The 25,333-nt window shown below is 43.5% G+C and overlaps 1 protein-coding gene across 5 annotated transcripts in view; it reads left to right on the top strand.

Moving 5' to 3' along the window:
• ABCB7 (ATP binding cassette subfamily B member 7) overlaps positions 1 to 25,333 on the top strand; it is a 166,325-nt gene that overhangs the window by 101,195 nt on the left and 39,797 nt on the right. For all 5 annotated transcript variants that reach the window (XM_058196857.1, XM_058196859.1, XM_058196856.1 and 2 more), the window contains 5 exons: positions 17,606 to 17,738; positions 18,159 to 18,427; positions 21,896 to 21,984; positions 22,066 to 22,153; positions 24,680 to 24,854. In XM_058196857.1, the coding sequence (XP_058052840.1) occupies positions 17,606 to 17,738; positions 18,159 to 18,427; positions 21,896 to 21,984; positions 22,066 to 22,153; positions 24,680 to 24,854 (754 nt within the window). The remainder of the gene's footprint in view (positions 1 to 17,605; positions 17,739 to 18,158; positions 18,428 to 21,895; positions 21,985 to 22,065; positions 22,154 to 24,679; positions 24,855 to 25,333) is intronic.

Genomic DNA, 25,333 nt, shown 5'->3' with positions numbered 1-25,333 from the left:
TCTCCCTCTTTTATTATCAGGTCACACTTCTCCAGATACTTTTCTAGTCTGAATGACATCCTAATGTCCTCACCATAGAGCTCTGGTTACCCAATCAGGACTGGTGGAGTAGCAAGTCGATGTCTCATTCACTCTTTGTTTACATCCTAATGTCATTCACATAGATGGAGTTCCATTTTTTAATTATATCCATATCCTGTCCTTTGATTATCTGGATGAGGGGGATCAAGCAGTAGGGACAGTGCATCTTTTTGGTGCATGCCACATTTGATGGTCACTTGTGTGAGCTGTCTTGCGTTGACTTTTTTTTTGTCACAACAGTATACACAAGCATCAACATAAAACAACAACACATCATATAAGCATATATATAAGCAAAAGTATGCAATAACTATATTAATTTTCCTGAAGGCCATCACTCTGCTAAACAAATAATTCCATCAACACTGTCAAACTATTTATTAAATCTGCATTACTACTAATCTTCTCATCGTTCCCATCACCCATCTCTTTCCACTTATGACTGTATGACTGTAACTTTATTGCTGGCAATCCTTATGATTTATATTGATATATTGACCATCAATTGTGTTGTAAATGTTGTACCTTGATGAACGTATCTTTTCTTTTATGTACACTGAGAGCATATGCACCAAGACAAATTCCTTGTGTGTCCAATCACACTTGGCCAATAAAAAATTCTATTCTATTCTATTCTAATGAAAGGAAACAATAGAACAGGAACGGTAGGCGCTTTTGTGCGCTTATGCACGCCCCTTATAGTCCTCTTAGGAATGGGGTGAGGTAAACAGTAGACAGTTTTTGGTTGAAGTTTTTGGGATTTTGAGAAGAGACCACAGAGTCAGATAGTGAATTCCAAGCGTTAACAACTCTGTTACAGAAGTCATATTTTCTGCAATCAAGATTGAAGCGGTTAACATTAAGTTTAAATCTGTTGTTTGCTCTTGTATTATTGCGATTGAAGCTGAAGTAGACTACAGGAAGGACATTGCAATAGATGATTCTGTGTGTTAAACACAGGTCTTGTCGGAGTTGGCGGAGTTCTAAATTTTCTAATCCCAGGATTTCAAGTCTGGTAGTATAAGGTATTTTGTTGTTTTCAGAGGAGCGGAGAACTTTTCTTGTAAAATATTTCTGGACACGTTCAATTGTATTGATGTCAGAAATGTGGTGTGGGTTCCAGACAGTTGAGCTGTATTCAAGAATAGGTCTAGCAAATGTTTTATATGCTCTGGTTAGTAGTGTAGAGTATTCCAGTATTGTCTTCCACAGTTCCGTTGAGTTCTTGAGGAAGGTTCTTAGTGCCCTGTTGACTTTTTCCAGTGCCAGGCATTCATAGATCAATGTGTACGGCACTAGATTGTAAACTTTCCAGAAATCAATGCAGGCTGTGCTCAGATTGGCCTTCTAGACTTTGAGTCTTGGGCAACTTCTCTATCTATGAGCAACTGCTGTTTTGAGCCCCTGGTGTTCCCCGTGCCCTTCTGAGCTGTGCTCATGTAGTGGCCATATGGTCCCATAACTTGGTGGCTATTATCTCAGGTCCTGCTGCATCTTTGCATCACTGTTAGGTGTCTGTTAGTAGTGTTCAGTTTCTACTGTGGGTGGCTCTGCTGTTAGTCTGTTCCTGCATTGCCGTTGGGAGTAGAAATTGGACCCTTTAGAGGGTCTTTGCCAAGGACCCCGACTAGATTTCAGCTGGGATTTAAACCTTGATCTCCATCATCAGAGATGGTGCTTTAACCACTATGCTCCCTAGCCAGCTAGGTGGTGAGGAGATATATATAGATATTATCCATCCATCTCCCCATAATAGCTGGATTAAATTCAGGAATTTGATAAGAGCTGCTGTCACCTCCTGTCACAGTTGCCATCATTTTGGCCTTTTGCTCATGGGCCTAGCATCCATTATTTATGAGTCAGGGATGTCTTTCTCTGTTAATTTTCTGTATCTGGGAGGGGAACTGGCTGGAAATGTAAAGTGCGCCATGCGAGTGCCAGGGGAACTTTAAAATGGATGACAACGCTCTCCTCACGAGGATGTCTTATCTACCTAATCAGCAAGGGATATGTCAAGGCAATATCTAAACTCATTTAGCCGGAGTCAGCCATACAGGCCCTTAAGGGAGGACTTTTAATGAAACATCTTCAGCTTGCTTCTCACACAGCTGCTGGTAGGACCGAGATGCCCCTCCAGGCATAACACCACAGAAAACTCTGCTCATCTTGCTAGTTCTTCCCGGCACCATGTTGTGCTGAGGCAGCCGAGCTCTTGCTCTGGGTGCCCATATTGGATCCGTGTCTGCCTTCCCTTCCAAAAGCACCGGGCTGTCTCGTCTCATTACTGGATCTGGAATGGAAACCCTGCTCCTGTTCTCTTGGTGGGATTGTGAACTGCTGTCTCTCCCATGAGAAATTATCTGCCAGAAAGAGAGGCTTTGAAATCCTTGGGTCTCTATGGAGGCTAAATTGATAACAACATATAAAAACAGAAGGTGGGAGTTAGAAAATAAAGTATACGTGTAGCATGTCAGATTGAAAAGGAAGGAGATATCCTTAAAAATCCCACCATTTCTATATAAATATAAAAAGGATCAAAAAGATATTGGGTATAAATAGAGCAGCTTTGTAGCATTATAACTAATGTAGGTGCCACGTTGATATTTATGTTTCACAAATGCTTGGAGATACACGTGTTTTTTAAAGCAATACATCATAATATTTAACCATCATTGCATTCCAAGTGCTCACTAAAATAGTTCTTGTTCAGCAGTGAATACTTAGGAGATGTTGATATAATCTAAAAAGAGTAGAAGCAAAAGAATCAGCTGCTTCTGTTCCAGGCACAAAGCTCCTCCTTTGCAGAGCTCCAGTGCAAACTAAAAATTGTGTTTCCTGCCAGGACAAATTTATCAAAATAACACTTCCCCATATTTTACCATCCAGTCAGAGTAAGGTTAAATGGGGAATACTGGCTTCCTCTTATATCCATTAATTAGAATAATTAATAAGGGGCTCCTAAGGCAAGCTATTTTCCAAATCACCAAAAGACAAGATGAGAAATGATGAATGGAAATTAACCAAGGAGAGAAGCAACCTAGAAGAACTAAGGAGAAATTTCCTAACGGTGAGAGCAGTCAACCAATTGAATGGCTTGCCTTCAGAAGTTGGGGGGGGGTGTCCTCTATTATTGCAGCCTTTCAAAAACAGACTGGACAATCATTTATCAAAAATGGTATATTCTACCATTTTGAACCTGCTTGAGCAGCGGGTTGGACTAGAAGACTTCCAAGATCCCTTCCAATTCTCTTATTATATATACATATAACTACTTTTATCATCATTTAGTTTGCTTACCCCTCAATATAGAGTACTAATTGTGTTTATGGCATGGTTAAAGTCTTTGGGAGATCTTGTTGCCCAAGTTGCCATACAGGAAAAGAAAACCCAAAGCTGCAAAGATAGAAGAGTAGAGTAGAGTAGAGTAGAGTAGAATAGAAACTTTATTGTCATTTTAAATGTACAAATCGCCATACATTAAAATGAAATTTTGTAGCATTCAGCTCTCAAAAGATAAATATTATGCATATACCCACATATGCACACATATATGACACAGATAAACATTACAGTCTAGTTCAGATGTATACATATACATAATGGGGGAAAAAGAATCCTACGAGTTTACAAGACGGATGGCATAAGGAACAAAACTGTTACAGAATCTGGTAGTCCTGCTAGAAATACTTTAAAAACTCCTCCCAGAGTGTTGTGACTCCGGCCCCCGAGCCTGTCCTCATGGAGGAGAATGACTCTGAGAGGGATGGGGAGGAGCCGACAAGGCCTTCCTCTCCAGAACCCTCCTCTCTGGCACCGCCCCAGGTTCCAGCTGCAGGCCAGGAGGAGGAGCTGACAAGGCCTCCCTCCCCCGGACCCTCCTCCTCCCTGGCAGCACCTCAGATTATAGCTACGGAAGATCAGTCTTGGATTGACCTGAGGCAGCGACGAAAAGATAAGCGTGTGCAGCAAAGGAAGAGGTCTGGCAGGCCCAGAGATTGCTGAGTCACTGAGCCACACCCCACAGGGGATAAAAGCGGGTGGAGTTGCCATCTGGCCCTTGTGACGGACAAAAAGCTACCCAAGTGCAAACTGCAGATCGGTCGTTTGGGAGTTAAAGGCCTGGACTGTGCAAAGGCTTTCTTTCTGTGAGCTCTTGGCAACAGATCTTGGACACATGGGCTTCTGTCTCCGTAAGAGATAAAGAACTCGGAACTTGGCAGGCCTTTGCACTGTAGCTGCCAAGTCTTTCCTTCACTACTGAAAATCAGGTCTGTTGCAGATATAAAGGACTGTGGGACACGCGTCTCTGCGTCTTCTCTGTGAAGTGGGGAGGGGGACAGAACATCGAGTGGAGCAACAGAAACAGACTGTAAACTGGGTGTGTGGGGTCTCTAACAATGCTTCAAGCTCTAGGCACATAGTGCTTATAAGCAGCATCCTGAATAATGGGAAGCGAGCTTCCTATAATCTTCTCTGCTATCCTCGCCACTCTCTTTAGGGACTTTCTATCTGAGGCACTGCTGCCACCAACCAAACATTGATGCAGTTTGTTAAAATGCTGTCAATGGGGCCTCTGTAAAAAGTGTCCAGGACAGAAGGAGAAAGATGAGCTCTCCTCATCTGATGCAGGAAACGCAGATGCTGCTTAGCACACTTCGCTAAGGATGACGTGTGGAGAGACCACTTCAGATTGTTAGTTATCTGCACCCCCAGATACTTAATACTATTGACCACCTCCACAGCTGCAGCCTTGAGACAAAGTGGAGTATGACTATGCCGGCTCTTTTTAAAATCTACAATGATCTCCTTTGTTTTGATAACATTCAAAACCAAGTTATTTTTATTGCACCAGCCCACCAGAGCCTTCACCTTGTCCTTATAAGAATCTTCATTGTCATCTGGATAAGATGGAAGATGGAACGAAGAAGTATGGAGAACACAGTGAAAGATGGAATGAAACTACTACAGATTGACATATTAGGCATCAGCAAATTGAGATATACTTTCAGCCAGAAGGTCACACTGTTGGGGCATGAGACACAAAGAAGGAATAATCTTGTTTTCATAATTAAGAAGGTTACAGTAAGAACAATATTCTAATACAATGCAATCAATAACCAGATAGTATTAGACTTCATGGATATCCCTTTAATATGACAATCATTCATATTCAGTTTATGCTGCAATCACCGGTGCAGAAGAGGAAAATGATGAATTTTTTGATCAATTTGAAAGTGACAAAACAGCCAACTTGAGATGAGCTGCTTGTGAGTGGAGACCGGAATGCCAAAGTTGGAAATATTAGATATACAGATCAGAAAGCCAGAGTACAGGCAGAATGTGATAAAAATGGAATGGCTCCAGGTTGACAAAAGAGTGAGATAAGACTGTATGTTCTTCCCTTATTTATTTACTTACTCAAATGCTGCAGACATAAGGAAAGCTGAAATGTTTTAAAATTAGAGGCAGAAACATCAATAACCTGCTCAATGCTGGTGACACTTCTCTGATAGCCAAGAATGCAGACGATCTGCTACCTCTAGGAATAAAAGTGAAGGAACACAGTGAAAAAATGGAACTAAAAGGAGACCAAGCAAATGACAGCAGGTATAACAACAATATCTCAGAATTGATATTGAATATATTGAAGTGGTTGGTAACATCTGCCTTTTAGGATCAACATCAACCGTACAGAAAGGGGTAGTTAAGAAATAAGCCACAGACTAGCACTTGGAACAATATCAGCTGCAGGTGGACATGAAATGTTTAAAATCAACAAGGTAGAAATTGAATTAGATTGAGAATTTATCTTCCTTGGATCAAAAATCGTTCATAATAGCAGATCTACACTTGAAATCAAACGCAGGATAAACTTAAGCCGCCCTGCAAACATGAATAAGATCTGGAGAAGCAAAGATACTGATACAAATACAAAAAACAGGCTAGTTAGAACAATAGTCTTCCCTGTAATGATGTATGGATGTGAGAGTTGGACACTTAAGAAGAGCTGAACAAAAAATTGATGCCTTTGAACTGTGATGCTGGCTCAAAGTATTGCATATACCATGGGCAGCCAGAGCAACTATCAGAGAGGTGCTGAATCGTATAAAACTAGAAACATCATTAGAAGCCAAATTTACAAGACTATGTCGTTTTGTGAGGTCATCAGTGGCTTCGGGGTGAGTTATCAGCTGTACGCTGATGACACTCAGCTGTACTTTTCCACCCCGGGCCACCCCAACGAAGCTGTTGAACTGCTGTCTCGTTGCCTGGAGGCCGTACGGGTCTGGATGGGGAGAAACAGACTCAGACTCAATCCATCCAAGACGGAGTGGCTGTGGATGCCGGCACCCCGGTACAGTCAGCTGCAACCGCTGCTGTCTGTCGGGGGCGAGTCACTGGCCCCAACAGAGAGGGTACGCAACTTGGGTGTTCTCCTGGATGGATGGCTGTCGTTTAATAATAATAATAATAATAATAATAATAATAATAATAATAATAATAATAATAATAATAATAATAATATTTTAATTTGTATACCGCCCTTCTCCCGAAAGACTCAGGGCGGTGAACAGGTTTGAAGATCATTTAGCGGCCGTCTCCAGGAGAGCCTTTTACCAGGTTCGCCTGGTCCGCCAGTTGCGTCCCTTTCTGGACCGGGATGCCTTATGCACGGTCACTCATGCTCTCGTCACTTCCCGCCTGGATTATTGCAATGCTCTCTACATGGGGCTACCCCTGAAGTGCACTCGGAGACTCCAGTTAGTCCAGAATGCAGCTGCGCGGGTGATCGAGGGAGCTCCTCGTTGCTCCCGGGTAACACCGCTCCTGCGCAGTCTGCACTGGCTACCTGTGGTCTTTCGGGTGCGCTTCAAGGTTTTGGTTACCACCTTCAAAGCGCTCCATGGCTTAGGGCCCGGGTACTTACGGGACTGCCTGCTGTTACCTTATGCCTCCCATCGACCCGTACGCTCTCACAGAGAGGGTCTCCTCAGGGTGCCGCCCGCCAAGCAATGCCGGCTGGCGGCCCCCAGGGGGAGGGCCTTCTCTGTTGGAGCACCTACGCTCTGGAACGACCTTCCCCCCGGTTTGCGCCAAATATTTTTTTTTTTTATTTATTTGATTTTTATACCGCCCTTCTCCCGAAGGACTCAGGGCGGTGTACAGGCAGAATAAAACCAACAAAGAACAATATACAATATACAAAGTTAAATATCAATTAAAAAACTTATTAAATGAGCCTGAAAAATTTAAGAAATTTACCATAAAACCAAAAACCCCATTAAAATTGAGTTTAAAATTCCATTCAAGCCAGCCCCGCGCGAATAAAGAGATATGTTTTCAGTTCGCGACGGAATGTCCGAAGGTCAGATATCTGGCGAAGCCCGGGGAGTTCGCTCCAGAGTGGGAGCCCCCACAGAGAAGGCGCCCTCTGGGGCCGCCAGCCGACATTGTTTGGCGGACGGCACTTGAGGAGTCCCTCTGTGAGAGCCGCACGGGTCGGTGGGAGGCATGTGGTAGCAGTAGGCGGTCCCGTAAGTACCCAGGTCCTAAGCCATGGAGCGCCTTAAAGGTCGTGACTAACACCTTAGTGCACCCGAGAGGCCACAGGTAGCCAGTGCAGCCTGCGCAGGAGAGGTGTTACATGGGAGCTGCGCAGCTCCTCTATCACCCGCTGCCGCGCTCTGACTAACTGAAGCCTCCGGACGCACTTCAAGGGGAGCCCCATGTAGAGAGCATTACAATAATCCAAGCGAGAGGTAACGAGCGCTGAGTGACCGTGCATAAGGCATCCCGATCAAGGAAGGGGCGAACTGCCAACCAGGCGAACCCAGGAAGGCCCTCCTGAGACGGCCAAATGATCTTCAAACGACAGCCGATCATCCAGGAGGACACCCAAGTTGCGCACCCTATCCTTTGGGGCCAATAACTGCTTCAACAGCCAGCGGGTTGCAGCTGGCTGAATCGGGATGCCGCATCCACAGCCACTCCTTGGAGGGATTAAGCTTGAGCCTGTTTCTCCCCATCCAGACCCGTACGGCCTCCAAACACCGGGACAGCACTTCAACAGCTTCATTGGGGTGGCCCGTGGAAAAGTACAGCTGGGTGTCGCCAGCGACTGCTGGTATCTCACCCCAAAGCCACTGATGATCTCACCCAGCGGTTTCATAGATGTTGAACAGCAGGGCGAGAGGATCGATCGCGGACCCCACAAGTGAGGCCCCTCGCGGCCCACCTCTGCCCCCGTCAACACGCTCATGCATCGTCGGAGAGATAGGAGGAGAACCACCGATATACGGTGCCTCCCACTCCCAATCCCTCCAACCGGCGCAGCAGGATACCATGGTCGATGGTATCAAAAGCCGCTGAGAGGTCTAACAGGACCAGAGCAGAGGAATAACCCCTGTCCCTGGCCCTCCAGAGATCATCCACCAATGCGACCAAAGCCGCCTCTGTGCTGTATCCGGTCGGAAACCGGACTGGAACGGGTCCAGATAGACATCTTCATCCAGGTACTGGGGTAGCTGTCGAGCCACAGCACTTTCTACAACCTTCGCAACAAAGCGAAGATTGAGATCGGACGATAGTTACTTAAAATAGCTGGGTCCAGAGAAGGCTTCTTAAGGAGGGGTCTCACCACCGCCTCTTTCAAGGCGGCGGGGAAAACTCCATCCAACAAAGAAGCATTGATAATCCACTGGAGCCAGCCTCGTGTCACCTCCTGCGTGCAAATTCATTGGAGAAAGCAATGATGCTAGGAGTGGTTAATGGGTCAAGAAGAAGGGGCAAGCAAAGAACTTGCTGCCTTGATAACGTCAAAACTGATACAAAGATGAACATCCATCAACTGAAAGAAACTGTTCTGTCCTCCTCCGCCTCCGTCCGAATGATGGCTTAATTAGCCGGCACTATCAGCTCTGGCGACAAAAGAGCCAGCGTCTGCCAAGAGCCCTTGTTATTTTCCACGACGCTGGTGGTGAGTCACAAACTTCAGCTCTAGTCAATCAGTGGATTTGCCTGTTACAAAGAGAAACAGCAGCTCTGGCTGCCTTTTATATCCTGTGGGCTGTGGCTCCATGACTCAGCACTTCCTAGGCCTGCCCCACCCTTGCTTCTGTTGTTCCCTCCTCTCCTGCCTACGAAACCAAGCCTGATTGCCAGCTGGGACTGCAGGCGTGGCCTGGGGGGGGGGAAGAGTCAGGGGAAGGAGGCCTCGTTATCTCCTCCACCTGGCCTGCTTCTGGCTCCTGGAGCTGAGCCAGGGAAGCCGATGGTCCCGAGGTAAGTCCTGACGGCCCTTCCCCCTCACTGTCCAAGTCACTTTCTGGCAGGAGGCCCGGCTCCAAATCACTTCCGGGCATGGGGCCAGGTTTGGGGGCTGGAGTCACAACACAAGCCATGTTTGACAGGGTAGTGTGGAGAGCACTTGCCTATAAAGTCATTAAGAGTTGGACATGACTGGATGATTAAAATTGCTACTAATGCTTGGAAGAACATTCATGAAGACCTTGGAGAAGATATTCAGACGCCACAGTATCACAGTATATCAAAATACTTGAAGCAGGCATACTTTCTGTGTCTATGGAAACAAAAGTTGGATTTTGAAGAAGCAGGTTAGGAAGACAATACTTCTGATGTTTAGTATTGGAAAAGACCAACGCCAATGATCAATACCAGCATGGACAGCCAAGAAAACAAGGAAATGGATGATCAAACCAACCAAGAGGCCTCACATGACCAGGCTTAAAATGTTCCACTTTGTAGCTCTCTGGAAAAGGTTCTCATGCTAGGAAAGCTAGAAGTAAGAGAAGAAGAGGCTGACCAGCATCAGGAGGGAGGGACTCGGTTACATTTGTAATGAATACACTGTTGGATGACTTGAAAAACCAAGTTAACCTTCATGGAGAAAATCTCTTGTCACTAAGTCAGTACCAACTTTATGGTGGCGCATAATTAAAAACTTCAACTTTGAACCAAGCGTTAGGTCAGTTTTCTATACTTCCATGAATAGTGAAGGATTCTTTTCTAGAAAATCGATTCTTGCTTGTATAAGCATGGCCTGGCTTCAAAGAAACGCATCCTAATTTTATTTGCCTAAAGAGATATTTAGCTGCAGCTTGTAGTGGTTCTCTAAATTATCTGGCAATTACAGACTGTTTGAAAGCAGAAGGGAATTTAAAACCTATTTCTGCTTTTATAAAACAAGGGGTGTTTTGCCATTAAAGTAATAGTTTTCAACTGGTAGTACATGAGTCTCAGAAAGAGTGCAGGTAGGTCATTGAAATGTTTGTAAAGTCTTCGATACTTACCATAAATTTTGGGCAAAGTGTTTCAGGCATGAAAAGTTTAGAACCCCTGGAAAGCATTTTATGGATGATCACGAGACCTTCTGGGAATTCCTAAAGTGGCTTTCTAGAAAAATTCATTTTAGTTGTTAATCAGTCAAGGAGGAAGGTAAATAAGCTGAACGTGACACTTTTGATTTTGACAGGTAGCGAGCAGTGAAGGAGAGGGAAAATGAGAACACAATGGGATGTAATATTGTGGTGCCTCATTCAGATTCATACTTTTACCCTTTGGGAATGGGAGAGACTGATTTTAAATTTCATATAAGCACTTTCAAAGGTAGGACTACATCAGTGGAGGATTTGTTTTTTTGCAAAATTATAGTAAAGCCAATTAATTTAATTGAAGATTCAGATGAATACCTAAAGGGATGGAGAGGATGGCTTTACCCTTTTAACTTTGGGGGAAAAATATATATCTCTTAAAACTCACCATGGTGTATAGTCTGTTTTTTTAAAAATATATATATAGCTGGAGAGGGAGCTTTCCAGAATTGTCATTATAGTAAGTGTCATTATTACTGAGTAGGCTCTCGCAGGGAAACCAGTTTTATGGCTTCTAAATGATGGTCACCACAATGTAGTACAGATGGAGTGGTATCGTGCCAAAAACAGAAGAATGAATTAAAATTGAGTTTCCAGGCAAGCTGGACCGAAGGGAGTTGACCAACGCTTGCTGCTTATCTGAAAAGCTAGTTAGAAATTAAAATTCTAAAACAAAATGCTTCTTTTAAGCTTTAACATCTGTCGAACACATTCTCTAATTCCTTAGAGTTTTATGTCGGAATTTTCCAACATTCTGGGGTTTTTTCCCACTGACTGTGATTTGTGATTGTAACATTTTAAATGTGTGAAATCTTCAGGGATGTTGTGTAATTCTAATCCAAGTAAACTCCTAGAGGCAAAGCAAGACTCCAATATGAAATAGTGATGTGGAACATTTAAGTTTCTAATAGCCCTAAAGCACCCATCACAGTGAACAGCTTGAGGGACAAAACAGGAGAGACGTCTTTCCCTAAAACCTTGGTATCTCTTTAATGAAGCCTTATCCTATTTAAACATTAGATTGGGGGTTGTGTTATTCAGGGCCTTTTAGTGGTGGCCCTGGAAAAATGAACCACTCCTGATAGGAAGGATGTTCTCATGTTGATTACTCTTAGTTGCTCTTCAGCATTCATTACTTTCTAACTTGGTATCCTTTCTGCTTGTGTATCTGGGTTAGCTAGGGAAGGGCAATCTCAGGCTGGTTCTGTTACTAAATCATCTAGTACCAGATCATTTAACCACTGACCAGAGATATAAATCAAGTCCAGCGTGCCTCCCCATGTGCGAGGGGCCATCATTTACTCGAGTCAGGTCTAAGGCCGTCATGGAAGCCTCAAACTCCCGAGCTGCCGTTGATGACAAGCCAACTGACGGCAGGTTGAAATCCCCATAACTATAAGTCTGGGGTCTCAACCGCCACAGCGGCAAGCACCTCCAACAGCTCTGGCAGGGCTGTGGTCACGCAGCAAGGAGCCAGGTACGCCACCAACAAGCCCAACTGGCTCCTATGGCCCCACCGCACATAGAGGGATTCACAGCCGCAATCTGAGGAACAGTGGCCTCCTCGGCTCTAGATCTTCCTTAATGACAACCGCCACCCCCACCCCTACCTTGGGCCTCGGCTGATGAAATGCTTGGAAACCTGGAGGACACATCTCAACGAGGGGAACCCCCTCTGGGCCCAACTAGGTCTCCGTAATGCCCATAAGGTCCATGGACCCGCCTGAATAAGATCGCAGATCAGGGGGGCCTTGTTAACCACGGACCGGGCATTACACAACATCAGCCGAAGGTCCAAGCTCTGAGGATCATGGCCACCTGAGGAACGGGTGGGGGCTGGGGGGCCGGAGCACGCGATCGCATTTAGACATCGAACACGTGCTCCCAACTCTCGATACGCCCCCCCCCGCCATATCTGCCCCTCCCACTTACCGTACAGATCGAAAAGCCCTCTGAACCTGGAACATCGCCCTCCCCCACCGCCTTCGGATATCTGACCATCGGACCTTTCGCCGGGAATTAAAAACTCACTTATTTATTCAAGCGGGACTGGACTGACTGATTTTTTAAATTCCAAATTTTAAAGTTTTAATCCTTTGTAATTTTATATGGGGTATTTTAGGTTAGGTCAATCTGACGGTTTTAATTCGGCCACTATTGAATAGGTATTTTAAATTGATATTTTAACTTTGTATACTTGCTGTTTTTATTTTTGGCTGTACACCGCCCTGAGTCCTTCGGGAGAAGGGCGGTATAAAAATTTAAATAAATAAATAAATAAATGTCTGATTTACTTTGGTCACCTCCTGCGTGCAAATTCATTGGAGAAAGCAATGATGCTAGGAGTAGTTAATGGGTCAAGAAGAAGGGGCAAGCAAAGAACTTGCTGCCTTGATAACGTCAAAACTGATACAAAGATGAACATCCATCAACTGAAAGAAACTGTTCTGTCCTCCTCCGCCTCCGTCCGAATGATGGCTTAATTAGCCGGCACTATCAGCTCTGGCGACAAAAGAGCCAGCGTCTGCCAAGAGCCCTTGTTATTTTCCACGACGCTGGTGGTGAGTCACAAACTTCAGCTCTAGTCAATCAGTGGATTTGCCTGTTACAAAGAGAAACAGCAGCTCTGGCTGCCTTTTATATCTGTCGAACACATTCTCTAATTCCTTAGAGTTTTATGTCGGAATTTTCCAACATTCTGGGGTTTTTTCCCACTGACTGTGATTTGTGATTGTAACATTTTAAATGTGTGAAATCTTCAGGGATGTTGTGTAATTCTAATCCAAGTAAACTCCTAGAGGCAAAGCAAGACTCCAATATGAAATAGTGATGTGGAACATTTAAGTTTCTAATAGCCCTAAAGCACCCATCACAGTGAACAGCTTGAGGGACAAAACAGGAGAGACGTCTTTCCCTAAAACCTTGGTATCTCTTTAATGAAGCCTTATCCTATTTAAACATTAGATTGGGGGTTGTGTTATTCAGGGCCTTTTTAGTGGTGGCCCTGGAAAAAATGAACCACTCCTGATAAGAAGGATGTTCTCATGTTGATTACTCTTAGTTGCTCTTCAGCATTCATTACTTTCTAACTTGGTATCCTTTCTGCTTGTGTATCTGGGTTAGCTAGGGAAGGGCAATCTCAGGCTGGTTTTGCACATAGCTGTAAGCCATGATTGAGTAGTAATCCAAAATTGGTGGTCTTGTATCACACGGTAGGGGAGAGGCTACAGCAATCTCATTTGGGGTTAGTGTGTAATGTGAACCTTATTTCAGAAGATAATGCTGGTCTGTGGCATTCACGACTCCCCAGGGTTGGAGCATGCCCTCGGTGCTTTTTAACGTCTATGTAAATCTACCGAAAGGACTTAGCCATCAATTTCTGCGCAGTTGACTGCCATAACTGCACTGACTTTAAAAATGTTACTTGATTCAACTGGCTTTTATTAGAGAAGTGCTCCTCTATTGATGTTTTAGTCCTGTGGGGATTGCTAGGAGTGTATTCAGTTGAGTGAAATAGATTTTAATGTATTTTATATTACATAAAAGTTTAAAGTGTTGCCATTGCTTTTTTTATTTTTACACTTGTAAGTTCTGCTGCTGTCCTATGTCGCCTTCAGGCAGGTAGCTTAAAAATAAAGTCAAAATGAAAGTAAATCAGGCTGTCTTACTGAATTTAGCATGGGGAAAAAGCGATTGCTGAGCAGGTCAGCACCTGATGGCCACTGGTTGGTTTTGCAAAGAAGGAGGAAGGTAAATAAGCTGAACGTGACACTTTTGATTTTGACAGGTAGCGAGCAGTGAAGGAGAGGGAAAATGAGAACACAATGGGATGTAATATTGTGGTGCCTCATTCAGATTCATACTTTTACCCTTTGGGAATGGGAGAGACTGATTTTAAATTTCATATAAGCACTTTCAAAGGTAGGACTACATCAGTGCAGGATTTGTTTTTGCAAAATTATAGTAAGTGTCATTATTACTGAGTAGGCTCTCGCAGGGAAACCAGTTTTATGGCTTCTAAATGATGGTCACCACAATGTAGTACAGATGGAGTGGTATCGTGCCAAAAACAGAAGAATGAATTAAAATTGAGTTTCCAGGCAAGCTGGACCGAAGGGAGTTGACCAACGCTTGCTGCTTATCTGAAAAGCTAGTTAGAAATTAAAATTCTAAAACAAAATGCTTCTTTTAAGCTTTAACATCTGTCGAACACATTCTCTAATTCCTTAGAGTTTTATGTCGGAATTTTCCAACATTCTGGGTTTTTTTCCCACTGACTGTGATTTGTGATTGTAACATTTTAAATGTGTGAAATCTTCAGGGATGTTGTGTAATTCTAATCCAAGTAAACTCCTAGAGGCAAAGCAAGACTCCAATATGAAATGGTGATGTGGAACATTTAAGTTTCTAATAGCCCTAAAGCACCCATCACAGTGAACAGCTTGAGGGACAAAACAGGAGAGACGTCTTTCCCTAAAACCTTGGTATCTCTTTAATGAAGCCTTATCCTATTTAAACATTAGATTGGGGGTTGTGTTATTCAGGGCCTTTTTAGTGGTGGCCCTGGAAAAATGAACCACTCCTGATAGGAAGGATGTTCTCATGTTGATTACTCTTAGTTGCTCTTCAGCATTCATTACTTTCTAACTTGGTATCCTTTCTGCTTGTGTATCTGGGTTAGCTAGGGAAGGGCAATCTCAGGCTGGTTTTGCACATAGCTGTAAGCCATGATTGAGTAGTAATCCAAAATTGGTGGTCTTGTATCACACGGTAGGGGAGAGGCTACAGCAATCTCATTTGGGGTTAGTGTGTAATGTGAACCTTATTTCAGAAGATAATGCTGGTCTGTGGCATTCACGACTCCCCAGGGTTGGAGCATGCCCTCGGTGCTTTTTAACGTCTATGTAAATCTACCGAAAGGACTTAGCCATCAATTTCTGCGCAGTTGACTGCCATAACTGCACTGACTTTAAAAATGTTACTTGATTCAACTGGCTTTTATTAGAGAAGTGCTCCTCTATTGATGTTTTAGTCCTGTGGGGATTCCTAGGAGTGTATTCAGTTGAGTGAAATAGATTTTAATGTATTTTATATTACATAAAAGTTTAAAGTGTTGCCATTGCTTTTTTTTATTTTTTTTTATTTTTTACACTTGTAAGTTCTGCTGCTGTCCTATGTCGCCTTCAGGCAGGTAGCTTAAAAATAAAGTCAAAATGAAAGTAAATCAGGCTGTCTTACTGAATTTAGCATGGGGAAAAAGCGATTGCTGAGCAGGTCAGCACCTGATGGCCACTGGTTGGTTTTTGCAAAGATTTTTGCAAAGAAGGAGGAAAATGGCTGGTTTTTCTCCAGCTTTTAAAAGGAGCGATGAATCAGAAGTGTGCTTGTGGTGCTGTTGTGTTTTACCTATATATCAGCACTGAGCAACCCAGAGGTGGTTCACTATCCGGAATCCATTTGGTAATCTTCAGAGCTACCAGAACCACATTTCTGAAATGCAGCAACACATACCCAAATCTTGAAAGTGATATCTGGTTCCAGTACCCCTCCTCCCCCAAATCATGTATATAATTTCTCATCAAGCTGTGTGTTGATACTAGTTAGGTGTAGCCAGAAGAAGAAAGAGGGGGGATATATTTCCCTATAAATGGGAAACCGGTAAGAATTCTTCACCTCCCGTGTGAGTAATGCTGTGAAATAATGACCTGAGCTGCTGCCAGCTTCCAGGCTTCAAACATACTAGAAAAACCTGCCTCCCTCCCTCCCAGCTACCCTCCTGATCCATGCCAAGCACGCACACACACAGAGTAAAGAGGTCAAAAGTTTCTTAAATGTAACATAGGTTTTACAAGCAGCAGCAGGCAGCACAGCTGTGTGTGCAATTGCAGGTAGGCGTTGGTACAGTTACGTGAACAAAGAAGCTCACCTGCAAAAGGTCCAGATCCAAATCAGGATATAATACCTTAGGTGCATCATGTTGCTCTCAACTGACCACGTGGGGCTGAATTTTTGCACTTGAACTGCACTCATTGTGCATTGTTTGCTAGACAACCATTTTGTCTTTTATTTTTCAATCCATGTGCTCTATTTTACAGTTCTTAGGTTGTGAGCCACCCAGAGTTATCTGGAATCAGGCAATGCCAAAATTGAATAAGTTGAAATTAATTGTTGAATTTTATTTCTACCTTGGGCACATCCTTTGTAAAACTACAAGTAGTCCTTGACTTACAACAGTTTGCTTAGTGACCGTTTGAAGTTACAACAGCACTGAAAAAAGTGACCTATGACCATTTTTTACACTTATGATCATCGCAGCATCCCCATGATCACATGAATAAAATTCAGATGTTTGACAATTGACTCATATTTATGACGGTTGCGGAGTCCCAGGGTGACCTTCTGACAAGCAAAGTCAATGGGGCGAATCCGGATTCACTTAACAACTGGGTTACTGATTTAACAACTGCACTGATTCACTTAACAAATATGGTGAGAAAAGTCATAAAATGGGGCAAAACTCACTTAACAAATTTCTTACTTAGCAACATAAATTTTGCGCTCAATTGTGGTTGTACGTTGAGGACTACCAGTGTAGGAATGTTCCTCTTCCCCAGCCAATTTTCAGGGATGAATTTCAGTTTCTATCTGGCAAGGTTCCTGGTAACGTTTCCCCCATTGTGTCTTTTGATATACCAGGTTTATCTTGGCTTAATGTCTGTCTTGTCAAGAAAGGCGATGGAGTTCTGTCCTCAAAGTCTTGGGGTTGAAACGCTTTGAGCAGCTTCCAGTGGCTCTAAAAATACATTCCATGCAGGATAGAGTTATTTTCCTTTGTGTCTCCCAGTCATGTCAACACTTTAACGAGCACTTTCTCAACCAAGGGTAGTGGAGATGAAGGCTGCTTTTTATGGAAAGGGGAAAACGTGTCACTTCTGCTCTGGGCAGGCAGGCCTTGTCCTCTTACGCTGTTGTGCCTGAAGGCCGTAGTTTTCTGCCAGTAAGTAGACTGTAGCAAAATATCACCATTTCAGCTTCTTCAGAGAAAACACTTATACTTTATAAATAAAGCATTTTTAGCATGTCTTGCATAACCATATACATAATGATCTTGCATAATATCTTATGCTTTTTAGGCTATGAACATAGTGGTTCCCTTCATGTTTAAATATGCAGTAGACAACCTCAACCAGCTGTCTGGAAATGTTCTGAACCTGAGTGATGCACCCAATACAGTTGCAACCATGGCAACAGCTGTTCTGATTGGATGTAAGTGTGATGCTTTAATCTGCTGACAGGTGCTGACTTTCTTCGGGAAGGCTTGGGAACATTGGTGCACCTGACCTTTCACGGGGAAGCATCTGGGGTGAACGTTGTTCGCTGGAGTCTCTCCTACTTTGTTATCATGAAGAAGGAACAGAACTGCGATTCGCTTGAGTTGTATTATCTGCTGGAATAATAGCCTAGTCTCCAGGCCTGCTTTTGTCTTGTGTTTTCTTTTTTTTTTTTTTTTAAAAACAACCAAATATCTGAAGATGAAATCTGTTTAAAAGTGACTTAACTGATAACCTTTGACTTCTCATCCAGACATGTTAACATTGGGGGGGGGGATTAAAATCTCTTGAGGATGAATAAAGTAAAATTATTTAGAAATTAAAGCCTTTTTCTCTCCCCTCCTCCTTTTACCAGACGGCACCTCACGAGCGGGTGCAGCGTTGTTTAACGAAGCCAGAAACGCTGTCTTTGGGAAAGTGGCCCAGAGTTCCATCAGGAGGATAGCCAGAAATGTCTTCCTCCACTTGCATCAGCTGGACCTGGGCTTCCATCTGAGTCGGCAAACTGGAGCGTTGTCCAAAGCCATCGATCGAGGCACCCGCGGCATCAGCTTTGTGCTCAGTGCCCTGGTGTTTAATCTGGGCCCCACCTTGTTTGAAGTTGCCCTCGTGAGTGGGATTTTGGTACGTGTCGTTTTCATTCAATTGCGGCACCAATCGTTTGTTTGAGTTCCATGTCTAGTGGCTCTCAGATGTCCCTGGTGCTAGGTGTGGCCCAGTCCTTGCCTTTCCCAGAACGCTGCTGGAGAAAAGAGGAAAAAGAAGGGGTCAGAAAGGCAGAGAAGGGCTGTTGCGGCCATCTTACATGGCCCCATCTGCCCTTTGCTTTGGTGAAATCCGCCCGGTTCTATCCGGTTTGCTGAACCAGTAGCCGCTGGCGGCGGGAGGCTCCGCCCACCCACCGGGATGTCATTACATCCTGGGTTTTTACACTCTGCGCATGCACAGAAGAGGCGCCCGCGGACTCCTGTTCCTGAACCGGTAGCAAAGATAAGTGGATTTCACCCCTGCTTTGCTTCATTTTCACCCCCTTTGAGAGCCCTGGTGGCGCAGTGGTTAGAATGCAGCTTTGCAGGCTGACTCTGCCCACTGCCAAAAGTTCAATCCTGACTGGCTCGAGATTGACTCAGCCTTCCATCCTTCTGAGGTCAGTAAAATGAGGACCCGGATTATTGGGGGCAATCTGCTGACTCTATAAAACCGCTTTGAAAGGACTGTAAAGCACTATGAAGCGCTATATAAGTCTAAGTGCTATTGCTTTGGCATCCTGAGGGCAGGCAGCTCTTGGTACTTTATTGTGCTTGGCGCTTAAGGAAATACAGACATAGAAAGAGTGGCCCCACTGGATGTTCATGGCTGTTAATCTATAAATAGAAGCATCCACTAAACATCATCTGAATGTGATGCTGATACAGGGAGCTGGTATGGTAAGCAAGCTAACTGGTTGAATAAAGACAGCAGAACCTAATTTGATTCCAGGAGAAGTACCCAGTGTCTGTTGGAAAACCTCTCCTTAGCTGTAGAGCTGCTTCTGCATTTATTTTAAGAATGGCATTTTCTACAACTTAAATGCACCTGAGCTCCGTTTGTATCGGACTCATGCAAAACATTTGACATGGCCGCTTTGCAAGGCAACAGCTCAGGCCAAAGCTGGGCACGCAGAAGCCGCTGCGGAAAGCCTTGATAGCCATTGCCCTGAGCTTTACAGAAGGAGCTGCTCTCTGTGGTGCTTGGAGGATGAATGCTTTGCTTGCCCCAGTGAGTTTTGCCTTCTTCCCTACATTGCAAAATGCTCCGTGTTTACTGTACAATGACAGGAGGATCCTAACAGGTAGAGATAGTTCTTGCTTAGTGACCGTTATGACGGCCTCTGAAAGGTACTTTGTGCCCTGTAAAGCACCTCTGACAATTGTGAAATGTCACACACACCCCGTGCAGTCACATGACTTCATTTTGGATGCTGGGCTTGCATTTATAAGCATTTGCAGCGTCCCATGGTCACATGACCGTGATTTGCAATATCCTTTCCAGAGAAAACAGAAGAAAATGTGCATTGGATAATGCTGCATTTGCTTAACTTCCATGTGGTTCACTTAATGACCATGTTGACTTGCATTACAATCATTTGGTGACCCACTTAAGGATCACCTCAATTTACGACCAAAATTCCTGGCCCAATTTTGGACCTAAATTGAAGACTGCCTGGATAATATCTCCCCACTTCTCTGAAAAAGAAAACCTTGTTGGTAGCCTCTACTTCTCAGTAATGCAGCACATAAGCTAAGAGAGAGCAATGCTCACAGATTATTGCCGCAAAGGCTAGCTGTCAGTATGGTTACAATGGCCCAGATGCTTCTTTTCTTATTCCATGCTTTCCATCTGGTGTTCTCAATATTCCACAGCATTTGAACCAGGTTGACGTTTAAAAGCATACGCATAATCCTTCTCCTTCCTTAAATTAGCCAGGCTTCAAGCAGGAGATCCATAAGTGTTGTGCCAAATCTCAAAGAGGAATGTAAAGACAGGATATGAAACCCTTCCCCCCAAGTCAAACAGTGGTGGCTTTTGAGTTAATAACGCCCCGTATCTTTCATTTAAATGGGTGGGGTTTGCATTGTGCCAAGAAAAGGAAATAAACCCTATTCTAATTGGAGCTTAAAGTGTGAAATCTCTCACAGCTGCTTCTCCAGACAGCAAATGCCAAGAATTCACACATGACAGAGTAATAAGTATCATTTTAGAACTGTGTTCTTAACCTTGGCAGCTTGAAGATGTGTGAACTTCAACTCCCAGAATTCCCTAGTCAGCTATGCTATCAGAGGAATTCTGGGAGTTAAAGTCCGCACATCTTCAAGTTGCAAAGGTTGAGAAACACTGGTCTAAAGGAAAAGAAACGAGGCTTTAGGATGTCTTGGGTCTGTTTCCTGTTTTTGCTGCTAAGGGTAAAATGTGCCCAGAAGCTCTCATTCATCAAAGCTGAGGTCATGCAAATATCCCAGGTTGGACTATCCCCAAACTTTCAACAGAATAACAATTGTTCCTTTGGAAATCTTGGAGTCACTTCTATGGGCATAAAAGATCATCATATGATGGAGCCTTATGCAGAGTTACGGCAGTGCCTTGCTTGGCTGCAGCTGCTTCAGCTCTCAAGTGTTGGGGTTTTGGAAATGAAAGACCCATCCAGATTGAGTGATTCTTTAAGAATTATGACAAGGAAGCAGAATTGTGATGCTTTTTATATGACCACCAGTCCATATTGGATATGGAGATATTTAGTGAAAGAAGAACTATTGGTAAAACTGTTCTGGAATAGCTTTATACCATATAGGTTCAACCTTGGTGACACAGTAGTTAAAATGCAGTATTGCAGGCCAATTTTGCTGACTGCCGACTGCCAGTAGTTTGAGTGTTACCTGCTCAAGGTTGACTCAGCCTTCCATCCTTCCAAGGTTGCTAAAATGAGGACCCAGATTGTTGGGGGCAAGAGGTGGCTCTGTAAACCGCTTAGAGAGGGCTGTAAAACAATGTAAAGCAGTATATAAGCCTAAGTGCTATTGCTAACTCTCAATACTTTTTTTTCCTACTACCAGTATGTATTCAAAATGGACTGTGATTAATTTTTGTGTGTGTGTATTTTGAAAAAGGTGGCAATAAAGGTTATCTTATGTTAATTGGAAACATTACAGCTTATTTCCTGACAAATCTGGTAACCTGCCCATCTTTTCCTTGAATCAAAGCTCCTGGATTCCATTCCTTCCTTCCTTTCATTTCGGTTGAAAACAGCTCTCTGTACGCGCTTCTTGTAGATAAAGATTCTTTCCCCTTCTCTGCTGTAAGTTCAGTAGCTCAAGAGCACAAGTTGAGCGTTTGTATCTGAGAGTCTGTGGCCTTGTGGAGCTGCTCCTAAGTGCGCATGGTGTCAGGGAGCTAAACTTCCTGTACCATAATCTTTCCACTCCATTTCTCTTTGGCCTGTAGACAGTTATTACTCTTATCTCTTACATGTATGTCTTGTCCAGAGAGCTTTCTGTACATTGAAGTTCTAACTAAAATGACTGGAATCCCCTTTTTTTTCTTTTCTCTTCCCTGCAGTATTATAAATGTGGTGCGCATTTTGCACTCGTAACCTTGGGGACATTAGGAGCATACACGGCATTCACAATAGGACTTACGCAGTGGAGGTAAGACAGACCCTGGTGAGATTTGACTGCCTGGTGGAGCTGGATGGGAATAACTGTCTCTGCCAACCTTTTGTCTTGCAGAACTAAATTTAGGATCGAAATGAACAAAGCAGATAACGATGCGGGGAATGCTGCCATTGACTCTCTGCTGAATTATGAAACTGTGAAGGTAAGCCATGAACGTGTTTAACTTTTCATATTGTCATTACTTGGGCAGACCTTATTAACAATGCATATCTTTTATGTGTATCCTTTACTCAAAAAAGATGATTTTTTAAAATTCCTTTCTGTTACAAATAATGACTTAAAGGATTACTTTTAGCCTAAATAGGTAAACAAATTTTCACCTGCTTGGGCCATAAGCTGTTAATTAAAGGTAAAGGTTTCCCTTGCACATACATGCTAGTCGTTCCCGACTCTAGGGGATGGTGCCCATCTCCGTTTCAAAACCAAAGAGCCAGCGCTGTCAGAAGACGTCTCCGTGGTCATGTGGCCGGCATGACTCAACGCCAGAGGCGCACGGAATGCTGTTACCTTCCCACCAAAGGTGGTCCCTATTTTTCTACTTGCATTTTTTATGTGCTTTCGAACTGCTAGGTTGGCAGAAGCTGGGACAAGTCACGGGAGCTCACCCCGTTACAGGGCAGCACTAGGGATTCGAATCGCTGAACTGCCGACCTTTTGATCAACAAGCTCAGCGTCTTACCCACTAAGCCACCGCATTTCTTAAGCTGTTGATTACCTGTGTTTAATACAAGAATGCTGCTTCTCCTTTCATACTTTCCCTCTTGGTTTGCTTCTTAAAGGAGCCAGATGCTTTTTTCACTGAAAAGTCTGCTTAAGTGTGTTTGACCAGCTGTATGGTACTTTATTAATTCCTGTTCAACTGAAAGCAGAAATGCAAGCTCAGAACCCAAGCCATGATGGGCAACACAGTTTAAGGGCTAGCTAATGTGGATGGCCTGAATAAACTTAAGGTTAATCTAAATTTTAAAAATCACTATATCAAGAAGAGTCATATTGAGAATATGGAATAGTATAAACCTAGACTCTGCTCAAAAATGATTTTCTGGGTTTTAGCAGAAGCAGCATTATATAGGAAAGAAACAGCAGGTAAAGAGAAACGGTAACCTGCATGTTGTTAGACAAAAATATGGAGAAAATATAAGATGAAATCAAAAGAACAATTGGCTCCTGGAGGGATTTAGTTTTCAATGCGTTTCGTATGTAGAGCTCAGAGAAAGAATCAAGGTAGATAACAGGACATTTGGAATTGAGCAACAAAAGAAAGAATCTGAAGTTGAATTATGTATAAATGGCGAACATGTAATTGTTAAAATGAATGAACTCTTACTGATATTTGAAACGGAGGATGAACAAATGAAAGAGAGAATGATAAAATGGGCTAAAATTTCAAATAGAATATTGTTGGGAGAGTGAAAAAACATGGAAAGGGTTGAAATTTTCATCAAACCTTTGTTAAAACAACATTTCTATAAAATGATGTATCGATGCTATATGACTTCAGAAGAATTAGCCAGTCACTCTCTCTCAGCCTTAGGAAGAAGGCAATGGCAAGCCATTTTTTAAAATGCTGCCTTCCCCAGTACTGCAGGAAACCTTTTCACATCAGACAAGTTTGCAGTATTCATTGGGTAGATACATGGCATTTCTTATTTATCAATATTTGACAAGGATTTCAAAAGCTTACAACTCAGTTTGCTACGCAGACTGGAACAATATCATTAATATTTGCTGGGTGCAGCTGTAAAAGTAGGATTGTCCCAATCTGAATCCATACTCATCTGGAAAACTGAATGGTAGTTCTGGGACTGTCAGCTCTAACCCCATACGACGCCTGTGGTCTTGCTGGCTCTTTAATCACTGAGGATGAGCCATGGATGAGAGTTACAAGAGAATGTGCTATTAGGATGAAAAGACTGCATTTGGCCGGCAAGAACATATGAAAGATGGTACCAGATCATGCTCAGTGGTTGGTCCCATTGATTCACAGAAAACAGATACAGGTAGTCCTCAACTTACAAATATTTATTTAGTGACTTCAAAGTTACAACAGCCCTGAAAAATGTGACCGTTTTTCACAGTTACAGTCGTTGCAGCATCCCTGTGATCATGTGATCACAACTTAGATCAGCGGTTCTCAACCTGTGGGTCGTGACCCCGTTGGGGGTCGAATAACGATTTGCCAGGGGTCGCCTAAGACCATCAGAAATATGGGAAGTATACTTGCGAGTCGAAGAATCATACTCCAATGGTTGACTCCACAAGCCAGCTGCAGGCTCTTCAAATCGCTAGCCGAATTTGGCTTCAGGCGCGTTGAATTAAAAAAGAAATCTTTGCTCTGATGTCTCCCTCTCAAGCCAGCTGCAATCGCTCCCAATCGCTAGCCTAATCTGGCTTCAGGCACGATAAACTTAATAGGGGAGGAGTCTCCGCTTTAATGCCTCTGTCCTCAAGGCAATCGCAAGCAGTTCAGATCACTAGCCAATACGGCTTCAGGCGCGATAATTCAAAATGAAAATAATTTTATGGTTGGGGGTTGCCACATCATGGGGAATTGTATTAAAGGGGTCGCAGCACTATAAAGGTTGAGAACCACTGACTTAGATGCTTGGCAACTGGTTCATACTTATGACCGTTGCTGTGTCCCACGATCTTTTCTCCCTTTTCATAGTACTTCAATAATGAAAATTATGAAGCCCAACGGTATGATGGATTTTTGAAGACCTATGAAAATGCCTCATTGAAAACTACCTCAACTTTGGCTCTTCTTAATTTTGGACAAAGCGCGATATTCAGCATTGGATTGACAGCCATCATGGTGATGACCAGCAAGGGAATTGTTGCAGGTACCTCTTAAATGTCCAAACCCAGTTCTTCATATTAAACTCATGTGTCACTTCCCCTCCACTCTCTGCTCTACCACAGGTTGATTCTTTTCCTTGCTCTGTTCCAATGCATGTCCTATATTCGTGGTGACGCCCCAGGTGTTCCCCCCAGCCACCCCAGCTGGCACCGCCCAGGACAAGGAAGGGGGTGGGTTTTGCAGCAAGGGGTTGCAGGTCCCTCCTTCCCGTTATTCTGCTACGTTTTGTAATCGTGTGATCTAAACACGTGGCTGTCATCTGACTTCAGCTTTAATATGAATCTGTGCTGAATATAAATTTGAGTAGAGTACATTATAGCTTTGAACATAGAATAATAGAGTTGGAAGAGAGCTCGGAGATCTTCCAGTCCAACCCGAACAAGAGACCCTATAACATTTCAGTCTCTCTTTAAAAACCTCCAGTGATGGAGCACCCACAGCTTCTGGAGGCCAGCCGTTCCA

Source organism: Ahaetulla prasina, chromosome 11 (assembly GCF_028640845.1).
Source record: "Ahaetulla prasina isolate Xishuangbanna chromosome 11, ASM2864084v1, whole genome shotgun sequence".
In the NCBI taxonomy this organism is placed as follows: domain Eukaryota; kingdom Metazoa; phylum Chordata; class Lepidosauria; order Squamata; family Colubridae; genus Ahaetulla; species Ahaetulla prasina.
This window is presented reverse-complemented; position numbering and strand designations above follow the sequence as displayed.